The sequence below is a fragment of the Thalassophryne amazonica genome, chromosome 14 (assembly GCF_902500255.1).
Source record: "Thalassophryne amazonica chromosome 14, fThaAma1.1, whole genome shotgun sequence".
NCBI lineage: Eukaryota > Metazoa > Chordata > Actinopteri > Batrachoidiformes > Batrachoididae > Thalassophryne > Thalassophryne amazonica.
The window spans coordinates 37,439,240-37,454,592 of NC_047116.1; the positions used below are offsets into that span (position 1 = coordinate 37,439,240).

The following is a 15,353-nucleotide window of genomic DNA, read 5'->3' on the forward strand; positions in this document are numbered from 1 at the left end:
TCACCCCAATAGAGCGCTTCGCTCTCAGACTGCAGGCTTACTTGTAGTTCCTAGGGTTTGTAAGAGTAGAATGGGAGGCAGAGCCTTCAGCTTTCAGGCTCCTCTCCTGTGGAACCAGCTCCCAATTCAGATCAGGGAGACAGACACCCTCTCTAGTTTAAGATTAGGCTTAAAACTTTCCTTTTTGCTAAAGCTTATAGTTAGGGCTGGATCAGGTGACCCTGAACCATCCCTTAGTTATGCTGCTATAGACGTAGACTGCTGGGGGGTTCCCATGATGCACTGTTTCTTTCTTTTTTTGCTCTGTATGCACCACTCTGCATTTAATCATTAGTGATCGATCTCTGCTCCCCTCCACAGCATGTCTTTTTCCTGGTTCTCTCCCTCAGCCCCAACCAGTCCCAGCAGAAGACTGCCCCTCCCTGAGCCTGGTTCTGCTGGAGGTTTCTTCCTGTTAAAAGGGAGTTTTTCCTTCCCACTGTAGCCAAGTGCTTGCTCACAGGGGGTCGTTTTGACCGTTGGGGTTTTACATAATTATTGCATGGCCTTGCCTTACAATATAAAGCGCCTTGGGGCAACTGTTTGTTGTGATTTGGCACTATATAAAAAAATTGATTGTAATTGATTGTATTGATTACATTGAGGTTTTTATACATATATACACATATAGCATTGATTTTTTTTAATGACTTTGATTTGTTTGCTTCTGATGGCATTCTGAATCTCACCCTACTCTTTTCTTTGTGAAACTTCTCCTCAAATCCGGCCAAACTCTGGAACGTGCTCACATAAAACCCAACGCGACTACAGAGAGACAAAAGAGACAAAATAAGAAATGTTTTAGGAAGAAATGGAAGCTAAAAATGTCCATTTTAATTTCCGCTGAGCACCAATGAAGTCAGTTATGGCGCTAATAACAAACCTGTTCCAGAGGGACGGTAACTCCTCCTGCAAATCGACATTAATCTCCTCGAACACCTTCTGCGCTCTCTCTAACTCCTCCTCTGCCTGAAACACACAAAATCCACATTGTATCTCAGAGCAGCAGGACACATCTTTTGCTGGTCACAGCATGTTTTTCTCAGTGCGTGTGTGTGCGCATGTATGTGTACCTGACTCCTGGACAGGCTGGTCTGAGCTACATTGTGTGCAGACAAAATCCCCTGAGCCCAAGATGGAGTGGCTCTCTCCAACAAAGAGGAAGGCTGAAAGGGAACAAAAATAAACATGGCACAGGTAATGATGAACATCAAAAATAATTTAACTTCCAAAACACTGGAATGATCATTTAATTTACCTTGGTGATTTTAATGCCTCCGTCCTTTTTCTTTGCCTTGTGTGTGGCAGCATAGTTGTGCCTGGCGCTGTCATAGTCAACTAGCTTCCTGTCCCTCTTAGCGATACGAGCCTGGCAGTAACAGAGGAGTTAAAGGGATCAAGTTATAAAAAATTGGTTTTACAGATAAAGATAGCTGGGATTTCATGTTGAACATGTGGAATGTTCCACAGTTCCATATCCATGAATGCAGAAATTCTACAAATAAAAGAAAAACATAGGCCTGCAGTGACTTGTTTTAGACATCTTTGACATATGTACCAAAGTCCTTATTTGGAATGCTGCCTTCTCTGTGAGATTTGCTCAGCTGGTAAATGGACCCCCCCCACCCACACACACTCACACACACACCGTCCTAACCAACAGTATATTAGTTTTCTCAAAAAATGTATAACATGGCATCTTCGATTCCATTTTGACAGTTTTTGAACTTTCAGTTATGAGCAAAGAAAAGATTTTATTGCAGTTTTTATAACAACTTGAGACTACAGTGGTCCCTCATTTATCGCAGGAGTTACGTTCTAAAAAATAACCCACGATAAGCGAAATCCGCGAAGTAGTCAGCGCTATTTTTTGCAATTATTATAGATGTTTTAAGGTTATAAAACCCCTCACTACACACTTTATACACTTTTCTGAAACAGGCATTAACATTTTCTCACTTTTCTCTCCTGTGTAAACACTCTCTTTTTTCTTCTGTGCGAGAAGATTATAAACAGACACACGCAGAACACAATGCGCATGCTCTCCCTTTGCTCACTGCCTCCGGGGGTACGGCTGCGGGACCCGCAAAGAATCCAAGTCCTCTCTCGGTGGCCATGGAGCTCTGCGGCTGTGGTCAACATCCGCATCAAAACAGCGAGCGTAGTCTCTGGACCTGTTGCCAGATTTGGCGCAGTTCCACACAGCAGAGAGGAAATGAGTGGCACGCTGCTGCGTTTACCAAGCCCGCAGATAGCGCATCAGAGGCAGTGAGAGCAATTGCTGTGATGTCGACCGGTGCCGCGACCCGCCTGCCTGATAAGGATGCAGAACACAATGCGCTGTTAAAAAAAAAAAAGCATGCAAAATTGCACTAAAAAATCCGCGAAACTGCGAGGCCGCGAAAGGTGAACCACGTTATAGCGAGGGACCACTGTATTTTATTAATTTATCAACATCACTGAAAACACTGGTAACTTTACAATATGAGAATGTGGAAAGAAAGCTGTGTGGGCACTGCATAGTTACCTTGATATCAGGGAACTGGCCCAGGTATGTATCCATGGAGATGAGTGCATGGTCAACCAACTTCTGGTGGTAGTCTGTCCAGAGAACATCACAGTCCTACAGCACGGTCAAACAAAAAGACAATCAACTTTCAGAACATCACCCGACCTGATCAGTTCTGTGTTTCAGCATTACAGAATGGTAACTGTAATTTTAATTATGCCCAGCATATCCAAATAAATCCACAAATCAGGGCCATTTTTTTCCAAAGTAGCAGGTGCAGCTGAGGGGCATGTATCTCACAGATTGGATAAAAGACTGCCAATTAAACAAGTTTTGAAAAGTGAAGCCAGCTTCCTGATAGAGTGGAATGAGGAAAGATTTTTGTTGTTGTTCAAAAAGACACATGAGTCTTGAGCATAGATTTTAATCTTTCTTGGAGATAATTCCTCCTGTATTCCATTTTACATTGATATTCTGAATGGTGACACAACAAATAAGTGTTACATTATGAATAATTTCACTAATCACAGCCACAAAATATTATAACTCCTTCAAAGTTGCCATAGGTATCTTGGTGGCCTCCCCCTGTCTACTCCAGAACTGTCTACTCCAGACAGATTTACCTTACTGTTTATACTGTATTTTGCAATGATTTATATAAATGCAGTCCATTCACTTGGAGATGTTCATGTATCCATCCTCTGATTTGTTAAATAAAACTGGCTGTAAAAGTGACATTTTAGTTGTACTATATGAAAGAATAGCGATACAATGACTTATTTTGGCTTTGTTACTTGTATTTGATTTACATCATGTTGTACAGATTTGTTTTCAATGGCCATGCATTTAAGGATTTTTGATATTCAGAAAGTTGAATTCTCTTTGTTAAACTAATGTCACAAAAAATAAAAATGTGAAAGTAGAAATGTGTATGCTTCCCCAATTTTTTATTCCACTGTATATTATTTGAAACGGTAAAAATCAAGTACATGTGCTGCAGTAGTCAAATGTCCAACAGTTTTTTTTTTTAGAAAGAAAGAAAGAAAGAAAGAAAGAAAGAAAGAAAGAACATTTTAATTTAAACTAAAAAGAAAATTTTAGTTAACATTTGTATGTTCTGAAATCCCCCATTTCCTACTTTTATATATATATATATATATATATATATATATATATATACATCTGAAGCTTTAGTTTTAAAGGATTGCACTAATTTTAAACATTTTAGTGTGGACATGGTGTGTGCGCAGTGCATTATGGGTACTGTAATAGTTCAGGACAGGAGAAATGAATTTGAGATGCTCTGATCAGGCTCCACACGGAAAACAGCATTAAACCCTTTGTATATTGTGCCTAAAACTCTCATGAATATATTCTCTGTGTTTATAGATGTTGTTATTGTGTTTGTTCTATGTAAAAATGCCAGATGCAGCTCAGGTTGCTTCTCCATTATTTTCAATTGGATTTACTGTGAGCTGCAATCGCTTCCTGTTTGCTCTACAACGTCCTGTTTATTGTCCTTTACAACACTGTTTGTCATCTTTGTTCCAGAGTAATATATATAAGATGTCTGAAATTCGGTTTGTCCATCCATTCATCGATCCATTTTCTTCCACTTCATCCGAGGTCGGGTTGCGAGTGCAGCAGCTCAAGCAAAGCCGCCCAGACCTCCCGATCCACACACACCTCCCCCAGCTCCTCGAGGCATTCCCAAGACAGCAGCGAGACATAGTCACTCCAATGTGTCCTGGCTCTTCCCCGGGGCCTCCTCCTGATGGACGTGCCCAGAACACCTCTCCAGCGAGGGGTCCAGGGGGCATCTAAAAAAGATGCCCGAGCCACCTTAGCTGGCTCCTTTCAACGTGGAGGAGCAGCGGCTCAACTCCGAGCTCCTCACCCTATCTCTAAGGGAGCGCCCAGAAACCCTGCGGAGGAAACTCATCTCGGCCGCTTGTACTCCCGATCTTGTTCTTTCGGTCATGAGCCAAATCTCATAACCATAGGTGAGGGTTGGAACGTAGATCGTTCTGTAAATCGAGAGCTTTGCAACCCTGCTCAGCTCTCTCTTCACCACGATGGTCCGATACAGCGACCGCATCACTGCAGACACTGCACCGATCCGTCTGTCAATCTCACGCTCCATCCGTCCCTCTCTCGTGAACAAGACCGCGAGAAATGTAAACTCCTCCACTTGAGGCAAGGTCAATCCACCATCCTGAAGTGGCAAAGCACCTTCTTCCGGTCGAGAACCATGGCCTTGGATTTGGAGGTGCTGATTTTCATCCCGGACGCTTCACACTCGGCTGCAAACCACACCAGTGCATGCTGAAGGTCCTGATTTGACAAAGCCAACAGAACCACATTGTCTGCAAACAGCAGAGACGAGATTCTGTGGTTCCCAACCTGGACCCCATCTACACCCTGACTGCCCAGAAATTCTGTCCATAAAGGTAATGAAAAGAACCAGTGACAAAGGGCAGCACTGGCGTAAGCCAACGTGCACTGGAAACAGGCTTGACTTACTACCGGCAATGCGAACCAAGCTCCTGCTGCGGGCGGACAGGGACTGGATAGCCCTTAGCAAAGGACCACAGACCGCGTACTCCCGGAGCACCCCCCACAGGGCGCCTCGAGGGACACAGTCGAACGTCTTCTCCAGATCCACAAAACATATGTGGACTGGTTGGGTGAACTCCCATGAACCCTCGAGCACCCGATGGAGGGTGTAGAGCTGGTTCAGTGTGCCGCGACCAGGACAAAAACCACACTGCTACTCCTGAATCCGAGGTTCGACTATCGGTCAAATTCTCCTCTCAAGTACTCTGAAATAGACCTTACCGGGGAGGCTGAGGAGTGTGATCCCCCTGTAGTTGGAACATACCCTCCGGTCCCCCTTTTAAAGAGAGGGACCACAACCCCGGTCTGCCAATCCAGAGGCACTGTCCGCAATAGCCACGCAATGTTGCAGAGACATGTCAACCAAGACAGACCCACAACATCAGAGACTTTAGGTACTCCGGACGGATTTCATCCACCCCAGGAGCCTTGCCACCAAGGAGCTTTCTGACCACCTCGGTGACTTCGGCCTGGGTTATGGATGAGTCAGACTCTGAGTCCCCAGTCTCTGCTTCCTCTTCGGAAGACATGATGATGGGATTGAGGGGACCCTCGAAGTATTCCTTCCACCGCCCGACAACATCCCCAGTCAGGGTCAACAGCTCCCCACCCACACCGTAGAGAGTGTTGGTGGGGAGCTGCTTCCACCTCCAGATGCGTCGGACGGTTTGGCAGAATTTCTTCAAGGCCAACTGACAGTCCTCCTCCATGGCCTCCCTGAACTCCTCCCAGACCCAAGTTTTTGCCTCTGTGACCGCACAGGCTGCAGCACGCTTGGCCTGCCGGTACCTGTCAGCTGCCTCTGGAGTCCCACCTGCCAACAAACACAAGTAGGACTCCTTCTTCAGCTTGACGACGTCCCTTACTTCCAGCATCCACCACCAGGTTCGGGGATTGCCGCCGCAACAGGTACCAGAGACCCTGCAACAACAGCTACAAGTGGCCGCATCGAAAATGGAGGTGGAGAACATGGTCCACTCAGACTCCATGTGTTCAAACTCCCTCGGGATCTGGGAGAAGCTCTCCCAGAGGTGGGAGTTGAAGACCTCACTGACAGAAGGTTCCGCCAGTCGTTCCCAGCAGACCCTCACGATACATATAGGCCTGCCAGGTCTGACCGGCTTCCTCCCCTCCCAGCAGATCCAACTCACCACCAGGTGGTGATCGGTCGACAGCTCAGCCCCTCTCTTCACCCGAGTGTCTGAGACACGTAGCTGAAGGTCAGATGAGATGACTACAAAGTCAATCATCGACCTATGGCTCAGGGTGTCCTGGTGCCATGTGTACTTATGGACACCCTTGTGCTCGAACTTGATGTTCGTGATGGACAAACTGTGGCTAGCACAGATGTCCAACAACTGAACACCACTCTGGTTCAGATCGGGGAGGCCATGCTTCCCGATCACCCCCCTCCAGGTCTCACTGTCGCCACCCACATGGGTGTTGAAGTCCCCCGGGAGAACAATGGAGTCCTCAGTCAGAGCACTATCTAGTATCCCTCCCAGGGACTCCAAGAAGTTTGGGTACTCTGCACTGCTGCTTGGGCCATACGCTGAGACAATAGTGAGAGACCTGTCTCCGACCCGAAGGCGTAGGGACGCGACCTTCTCATTTACCGGGGTGAACTCCAACACATGGCGACTGAGCTGGGAAGCAATAAACAATGCTACCCCTGCCCGCCGCCTCTCCCCGTGGACAACGGCAGAAAAGTGGAGCACCCAGCCCCTCTCCAGGAGTTTGGTACCAGAGCCCTAGCTGTGCATGGAGGTGAGCCTGACTATCTCTAGTCGGTACCTCTCAACCTCCCTCACAAGCTCAGGCTCCTTCCCCCCCAGTGAGGTGACATTCCACGTCCCGACAGCCAGAGGCTGTAAGCGCGGAACGGGCCTCTGGGCCACCCACCTTCGACCGCCACCCAGTCCTCTCTGCCCCTGATCCCCATGGCCTCCTCTGCAGGTGGTGAACCCACAGGAGGGTGGGCCCACATCGCTCTTTCAGGCTGGGTCCGGCCAGGCCCCATGGGCTACGGCCCGACCACCAGGCACTCGTGCACAAGCCCCAACCCCAGGTCTGGCTCCAGGGTGGGACCCTGGCTCCGCCGTAATGGGCGATGTCTCAGTCCTTGATTTCATACTGGTCATGGGAGCTTCTGAACTGTCCTTAGTCTGACCCGTCCCCAATACCTGTTTGCCATGGGAGACCCTACCAGGGGCACAAAGACTCCGACAACATAGCCCCTAGGATCAACCAGGTACGCAAACTCCCCCACCACGATAAGGTGGCAGTTCGAGGGGGAGTTAAAAAAAAGGGGGGAGTGAAATTCGATTTGTGCTTATTAAATTCCACGCAGATTAAATGTAGCAGACATGGATTATTTGGAATAGTTGTTTTGGCAAGATTTCATGGTCTCTACTGCCATCTACTGGCCAGGAGTGTTCATGGCAGTATTATCAGGTTATATCAGACGGTTGTCAAATCACAACTTGACTTTTAGCTTTTGGAAATGGCTTTTTTTACATATGAAAAAAATGGCATATTTTCCAAAAGCACATTTATATGTACACCAACACACACATCACATTAATGTGTATGTTTTTACATAGAATGAATCAACCAATCTGTGTTAGCGGAGTCTATTTTGCCCATAATCCCTTTGGCATCTGTGTGTGTTTGTTACACAACTTGAGAATTAGTGCATTATTTAAAATTAAAAGTTATGCGTTATATTTTAACTTTGTACAAATGACAGAATTGTCATTAATGTAGGTATTCTATACAGAATAATTTCATTTATACGTCAAAACTGCTTTATTTTCCAAGACCTCTGCCTCACAGTGGAACTCCTGTATGTGGTTAAGGAATAATGATTTTTTTTTTTTTTTTTTTTTTTGGTGATAACTGGTGGTCAGGCTCTTTTTGCTGTGGTAGAGTAAAATATGTAGTAAACAGCAGCTTCCAGCAGGGGGCACAGCGCACAAAGACAGAAGTGGTGATTTATTGTTTGGGTTTGTGATCGTGGTTTAAAAATCAATTTTGAAAATTATCGGTGATCGGTTAGCTGTAGCTTCCGAATGTTTGGGTGGTTTATCGGTTTAGCTTTGTAAAAGATAACTTTTCAGTTAGCTGATTAGCTGTGCACTGCATACATACATTGCCTTATACGAGGTCTGTCCGTAAAGTATAGGTCCTTTTTATTTTTTTCAAAAACTATATGGATTTCATTCATATGTTTTTACATCAGACATGCTTGAACCCTCGTGCGCATGCGTGAGTTTTTCCACGCCTGTCGGTGACGTCATTCGCCTGTGAGCACTCCTTGTGGGAGGAGTCGTCCAGCCCCTCGTCGGAATTCCTTTGTCTGAGAAGTTGCTGAGAGACTGGCGCTTTGTTTGATCAAAATTTTTTCTAAACCTGTGAGACACATCGAAGTGGACATGGTTCGAAAAATTAAGCTGGTCTTCAGTGAAAATTTTAACAGCTGATCAGAGATTTTGAGGTGATTCTGTCGCTTTAAGGACTTTTCACGGTGCGAGACGTCACGCAGCGCTCTCAGGCAGCGTCATCAGCCTGTTTCAAGCTTAAAACCTCCACATTTCAGGCTCTGTTGATCCAGGACGTCGTGAGAGAACAGAGAAGTTTCAGAAGAAGTCGGTTTCAGCATTTTATCCGGATATTCCACTGTTAAAGGAGATTTTTTTAATGAAAGACGTGCGGACGGATTGCAGCGTCGGCTCGCAGCCGCCGCGATGCTCCATCACAGGAAAAACACCTCTGTTGGAAGCCTTGAGGACAAGTTGGAACATCTCCAGCTGATAAACAATTTCTCATATACTCACTCCACTGAAAGCCATCAAAAGCCAACTGGATTTTAACAAATGGTTATCAACACGGAGGTGTTTTTCCTGTGCCGCCGCGCCGCGTCGGCTGCGTCCCGATGCGCGGACCCGTCTGCGCGTCTTTCATTAAAAAAATCTCCTTTAACAGTGGAATATCTGGATAAAATGCTGAAACCGACTTCTTCTGAAACATCTCTGTTCTCTCACGACGTCCTGGATCAATAGAGCCTGAAATGTGGAGGTTTTAAGCTTGAAACAGGCTGATGACGCTGCCTGAGAGCGCTGCACGACGTCTCGCACCGTGAAAAGTCCTTAAAGCGACAGAATCACCTCAAAATCTCTCATCAGCTGTTAAAATTTTCACTGAAAACCAGCTTAATTTTTCGAACTGTGTCCACTTCGATGTGTCTCACAGGTTTAGAAAAAATTTTGATCAAACAAAGCGCCAGTCTCTCAGCAACTTCTCAGACAAAGGAATTCTGACGAGGGGCTGGACGACTCTTCCCACAAGGAGTGCTCACAGGCGAATGACGTCACCGACAGGCATGGAAAAACTCACGCATGTACACGAGGGTTCAAGCATGTCTGACGTAAAAACATATGAATGAAATCCATATAGTTTTTGAAAAAAATAAAAAGGACCTATACTTTACGGACAGCCCTCGTATATATATATATATATATATATATATATATATATATATATATATATATATATATTAAGGGTGTAACGACATGTATTTGTATTGAACCGTTTCAGTATGGGACGTTCGGTTCAGTACAGGGCAGTGCACGGGTGAGTTCGTGTTGCATGTGTTTACATTTAGTGTTGCTAACTTGCCGACTTTCTCGCTAAATCTGGCGACTTTCCAAACCCTCTTGACGACTTATTTTTTCAAAAGTGACTAGTGACAAATCTAACGACTTTTCCTGGCGTTACTGGACACTTTTCTGATGTTTGGCGACTGTAAGTGAAAGTCTCTGTTGTCACCGAGTAGCAGCAGGTCTCCCCCACCTCCGCTGCCTGCAGCAAAATGTAAAGTGCTAAGCGGAGGGATATCGACAATCCTCCTCACTCGAACTCACTCACCCTACTGACTTCATTTGCTGCGCTGTGATTAAATAGTCCCCAGACTTTGAGAAGCCCTGGCCTTGAGAAGTAATTTTATTTTAATAATTGATGGCCAATTTTAATGGCAAAATAAATAAACAAACCAAGAATCAAGTTTATTTGTGGTTCTAAATATTTTTAAGGTGGTTTTACTCATTTTCTGCCTCTCCCACAATGTTTTTGTTTTCAAAACTTTATTTAAAAAGCTGTATTAACAAACATTAAACAAACAGCAATAGAAAATACAGTAAAATAAAGTGTACAAAAGTAAAGGGATTCTTTAACATTAATTCTCTTTTAAAAATTCTTTATAGAGTGTGACAGTTTTTGACAAGTTAGTTTTTCTGGCAAAAAATATGAAAGTTGAATAAAATTGAACAGGGCTTCATGCTGGAACCGCTGTGCTGCACTTTACTTGTGCAAAGGTTTTGTTATTGTTTGTTTTGTCTAGGAATTTATTATTTATAATATTTCATATATTTGTTGTTTATTTGAGAACATTTTATTTAACTTATTACCAGGCAGCACTTCGCAATTATTTTATTTTCCTGTTTGTATAATGTTACAATAAATTGTTTGTTTAAACAACAAGCAAATTTAGGTTTTGCATTTTGTTCCCATACTGTACCGAAAATGAAACAAACCGTGACCTCAGAACTGAGGTACCGAAGCGTGATTTTTGCGTATCATTACACCCCTAATATAGATAGATAGATAGATAGATAGATAGATAGATAGATAGATAGATAGATAGATAGATAGATAGATAGATAGATAGATAGATAGATAGATAGATAGATAGATAGATAGATAGATAGATAGATAGATAGATAGATAGATAGATAGATAGATAGATAGATAGATAGATAGATAGATAGATAGATAGATAGATAGATAGATAGATAGATAGATGGATGAAATGTCGTACGTTATTGTCCTGGTTCACAAGTATTCATGATGTTAAGTCTATCTGTGCACATGCTCTAAAAAAATGTGGCCACTGATGCACTTTTTTGCTAAATTATTACAGAGAAACTGAAGCGTTTTGAACTACTGAATCAATAGGAAACAATTGTACCCAAATGGTTCAGTGTTGAGAAGCCTTTGATGCAATTACATATGGCGACATCTGCTGGCCAATCTTTAACATAGCACTTGCATGGAACAATGAAACAGGCACTGTTATGTATGTTAAATACAGTAATAAAGGTTCGATGTGCATCTTGAAAATTTTGAGTATATTTTCATTTAAAGACAATGATATACTTGTTACATTTTGATTGTGTGATCATAAAATACTGTATGTAGTAGAGATAGAAATTGTGAAATTTTGTGCAAGTACCACAAATTATGAACATAGTTGTACAAAATGAAGGGGATTTGGGGGCTTCAAAAGGTTTTTTGTTTTTATTCAAAAGCAAGATCATTTCAGTGGTGTTCTGCTTGAGTCTGTTCCTTCTCTTCAGTTTTGGAGAAGACTCACACAGCAAAGAAGCTGCTGGCATATGAAGACAGATTTTGTCCAGCTTGTAAAGAGTTGGATAAATAGCTGCCTCCATCTTCCCTATGTCTCAATGCAAATTCACTGCAGAAAATGGTTCTGGGGAGCATTAGCATGGCTAAAACCCTTCAGCATCTGGGGACCTCCCCAGACCCCCCCAATCACGGCCCTCTTCACCTCCACCCATTTTAAGCATTTTTTTTCATTTGTCTCTCACATGCCTGTAGATGAGCTTGCTGAAATAGGAAGGAAGGAGGAGAGAAGAATCAGAGTTTCCCGTCTATTATTATTTTTCTTAGTAAACGAGAACTGTTTTTTGTTTTTTTATTAGGGTTACCAAAAATGTTTGGCGCACGCTATGTGCGCACAGAGTCTCACTCCATCCAAAGTCCCAAAGCTGGCAACCCTATATTATGGAGTCATGTGGTTGCTGGACAAACATCTTTGGTGATGCCAATATCTTAGAACAAAGGTCTAAGTCCTGGTGCCACCTGTCTTACTTGTATGGTTTGCGAGACCTGGACAGCAAAAAGTGATCTTTGGTGATGTACAGATGTATTTGGTACTAGGTCACTTCAGAGGGTCCTTGAGTCCAGTGACTTTATGTCAAACAAGCAACTACTTTGGGAGATGAAGATGAGGAGTATAATTTTCCTTGTGAGGGAACATCACCTACGACATTTTGGTCATGTGGCCCATTTCTCTGTGCTTGATCCAGCACATATGTGACCCCTTCTTGGGGACCCCAGCAGCTGCAGAAGGCCAAGGAGATTCCTGTGTTTTACCTCGCTGCAGCAAATAGATGGCTACTTTTAAAAGGTTGAGATGTCGAATTTTACCCAGAGCTGAGCCCAGAATTTGACACCTCATGGCTTCTTCTCACTCTTGAAGAAATGACAGATACATTTTACAATTTGTCAAAAGTGACAGTTTTTAGACACACACACAAACAAAGCCTCTGTGCGCTTTCATTGTTGACAAGGAACCCAAGAGCAAGACAGAGATTTCTGTATATTTTAGAGATGGCTGTCATCTGTGGTGTAAAAAAATCTATTCAGCTTGTCAGCTTTTGTTGTTGTTCTTGTTGTTGATGTTTTTCCACCAAAAAATATATTACCAGCCTTAATAATGATGAACGAGCTGCAGCCGAGCAGTATTGTTTATTATTCCCACGCAAATTACAATTCAACTTTTGCATTCTTAGCATAGCTGCTGCAACGCCTCCTACTTTCTAGTTTAGGAGCCCGTCTTCAGCCTGACCTGAACCAAAATTGATTTTAACCTAAGAATCATTTGAGGATGACATTTTGTTCCTGAACGAGACGATACGAATGCAGCAACACATTTTTGTCTGCACTGCTAGTTTAAAAAGAGCTGCTGTGAATGAGGATTAAATCATCTGCACAGCTAAAAAAATTGACTACGACCTCTGTAAGGAGTTTGTCCTTTCTCCTTCACACATGCAAACAATACCTGCAAACTACACACAGCCAAGAGCACTGTTTCTGACCTCCACAATGGAATCCACTTCGTTCTTGCCATACCAGTCTGGCTCGTACATATCCTCCAGACACGCCTGCAGGTTCTTGGAGGACTCGTGCATGGCTGACAACACACATACTTCTACATTAGTGGCCCATTAGAGGTTAAGGCAACAACATTGGTTTTTATATCTTGGTGCATGTGTGCAGAGAGCAGGAGTCTGTTTGGGCTGTGTTGGTCACCTTTAACTGCTTCTAGGTATGCCCTTAGGTCCCTCTGTAGTTTGCTGCCTTCAGTCTGGAGATTAAAAAAGAAGTTTAAAACACAAAATAAGAATGCAGGTACTTCCAATAAATACACTTTCAGATAATCCAAACTTCTTGAGAGCATATGAATGTGTAGTGATTTGACTTTAGAAAGGCAACATACACTATTTTTTTTTTAATGTTGAAAAATTATCAAATTTAAGGCAAACAACTGCACAGAAAGTAGAGCCGCTGCTTCTTCACATCAAAGGGAGCCAGTTGAGGTGGTTCAAGCATGCCTTTTGCAAATGGCTTTTTTTTACATATGAAAAAAATGGCATATTTTCCAAAAGCACATTTGTATGTAAACCAACACACACATCACATTAACGTGTTTGTTTTTACATAGAATTAATCAACCAATCAGTGTTAGTGGAGGCTATTTTACCTATAATCCCTTTGGCATCTGTGTATGTTTGTTACAAAACTTCAGAATTAGTGCATTATTAAAAGTTATGTGTTATATTTTAACTTTTTACAAATGACAGAATTGTCATTAATGTAGTTATTCGATACAGAATAATTTCATTAATTATTTAATTTCTTGTTTAACATAAATTTAATTTCTTGTTGCATGTGTTTACATTCAGTGTTGCCAACTTGCCGACTTTCTTGCGAAATCTGGCGACTTTTTCAAAAGCAACTAGTGACAAATCTAGCTATTTTTCTTGGCGTTACTGGACACTTTTCTGATGTTTGGCGACTGAAAGTGAAAGTCTCTGTTGTCACCGAGCGGCAGCGGGTCTCCCCCACCTCCGCTGCCTGCAGCAGCCTGTAAAGCGCTAAGCGGAGGGATATCTACAATCCTCCTCACTCGGACTCGCTCAGCCTACTGACTTCGTTTGCTGCGCTGTAATTAAATAGTCCCCAGACTTTGAGAAGCCCTGGCCTTGAGAAGTCATTGTATTTGAATAATTGATGGCCAATTTTAATGGCAAAATAAATAAACAAACCAAGAATCTGGTGAGGATGCCCCCTGGCCATCTCCCTAGGGAGGTCTTTCAGGCACGTCGAACTGGGAGGAGACCCCGGGGAAGACCCAGGACACGCTGGAGGGATTATATTTCCCAGCTGGCTTGGGAACACCACAGGATCCCAGGGAAGTGTGGAATGAGCTGCTTGGTCTGCTGCCACCATGATCCAGATAAGCGGCAAACTGCACAGACTTTTTGAGCTTCTTCAACTTAATTAGTCTCCATCTCTGTCTGTTCTCTGCATCTTCCCCCATCCTACCAACAACCTGCATGTCCTCCCTCGCGCCATCCATAAACCTCTACTTTGGGTTCTCTTCCTGCTCCATCCTCAGTATTCTTCTCCAGATATGCACAGCATCCCTCGTCTGCAGATGCTCAAACTATCTCTCACATTCTCTACCACACAGTTAACCCCAACTATTTCAACACATCAACTGCACCACCTCGATACATTGCAACGACACCCGATACCTCACCTGTGCACTACTCTTGTGCTGACTGACCTTCATTCACTTTCTCTTCAGAGCTTATTTCAACCTCTCTAGGCTCACCTCAACCTGCACATCACAATGTCATTCACAAATATCACAGTCCATTGAGACTCCTGTTTGATTTTTTTTTTCTCCATCAACCTGTCCATTACTACTGAAAACAAGAAAGCAAGTAAGAGCTCAGAGGCAATCCTTGATGCAATCCCACCTTCTTATTGAACTCATCCATCATTCCTAGTGTACACCTCACTGCTGTCACACAGAGTTCATACACACTGTCCTTTTTCACCACCCTCACATACATCTCTGACTATCTCAATGTCATCATAATAATACCACAACTCCTCTGCACCACTGTCAGAAGCTTTCTCGAAATCCACTAACACACTATGTAACTCCTTCTGGCCTTCTCTAGACTTCTCCGTCAACACACTCAGAGCAAATAATGCATCTGTAGTGCTCTTTCTTGGTATGAAACCATATTAGCTT

General features: G+C 43.5%; 1 protein-coding gene across 2 annotated transcripts in view; it reads right to left on the minus strand.

Annotated features, from left to right (window-relative positions):
• Nucleotides 1-15,353, minus strand: part of LOC117525376 (myc box-dependent-interacting protein 1) — a 56,335-nt gene that overhangs the window by 34,785 nt on the left and 6,197 nt on the right. For both annotated transcript variants that reach the window (XM_034187224.1, XM_034187225.1), the window contains exons 3-9: nucleotides 13,337-13,391; nucleotides 13,123-13,217; nucleotides 2,567-2,662; nucleotides 1,298-1,408; nucleotides 1,113-1,205; nucleotides 923-1,008; nucleotides 729-804 (exon numbers count right to left, since the gene is read on the minus strand). In XM_034187224.1, coding sequence (XP_034043115.1) covers nucleotides 729-804; nucleotides 923-1,008; nucleotides 1,113-1,205; nucleotides 1,298-1,408; nucleotides 2,567-2,662; nucleotides 13,123-13,217; nucleotides 13,337-13,391 — 612 coding nt within the window. The remainder of the gene's footprint in view (nucleotides 1-728; nucleotides 805-922; nucleotides 1,009-1,112; nucleotides 1,206-1,297; nucleotides 1,409-2,566; nucleotides 2,663-13,122; nucleotides 13,218-13,336; nucleotides 13,392-15,353) is intronic.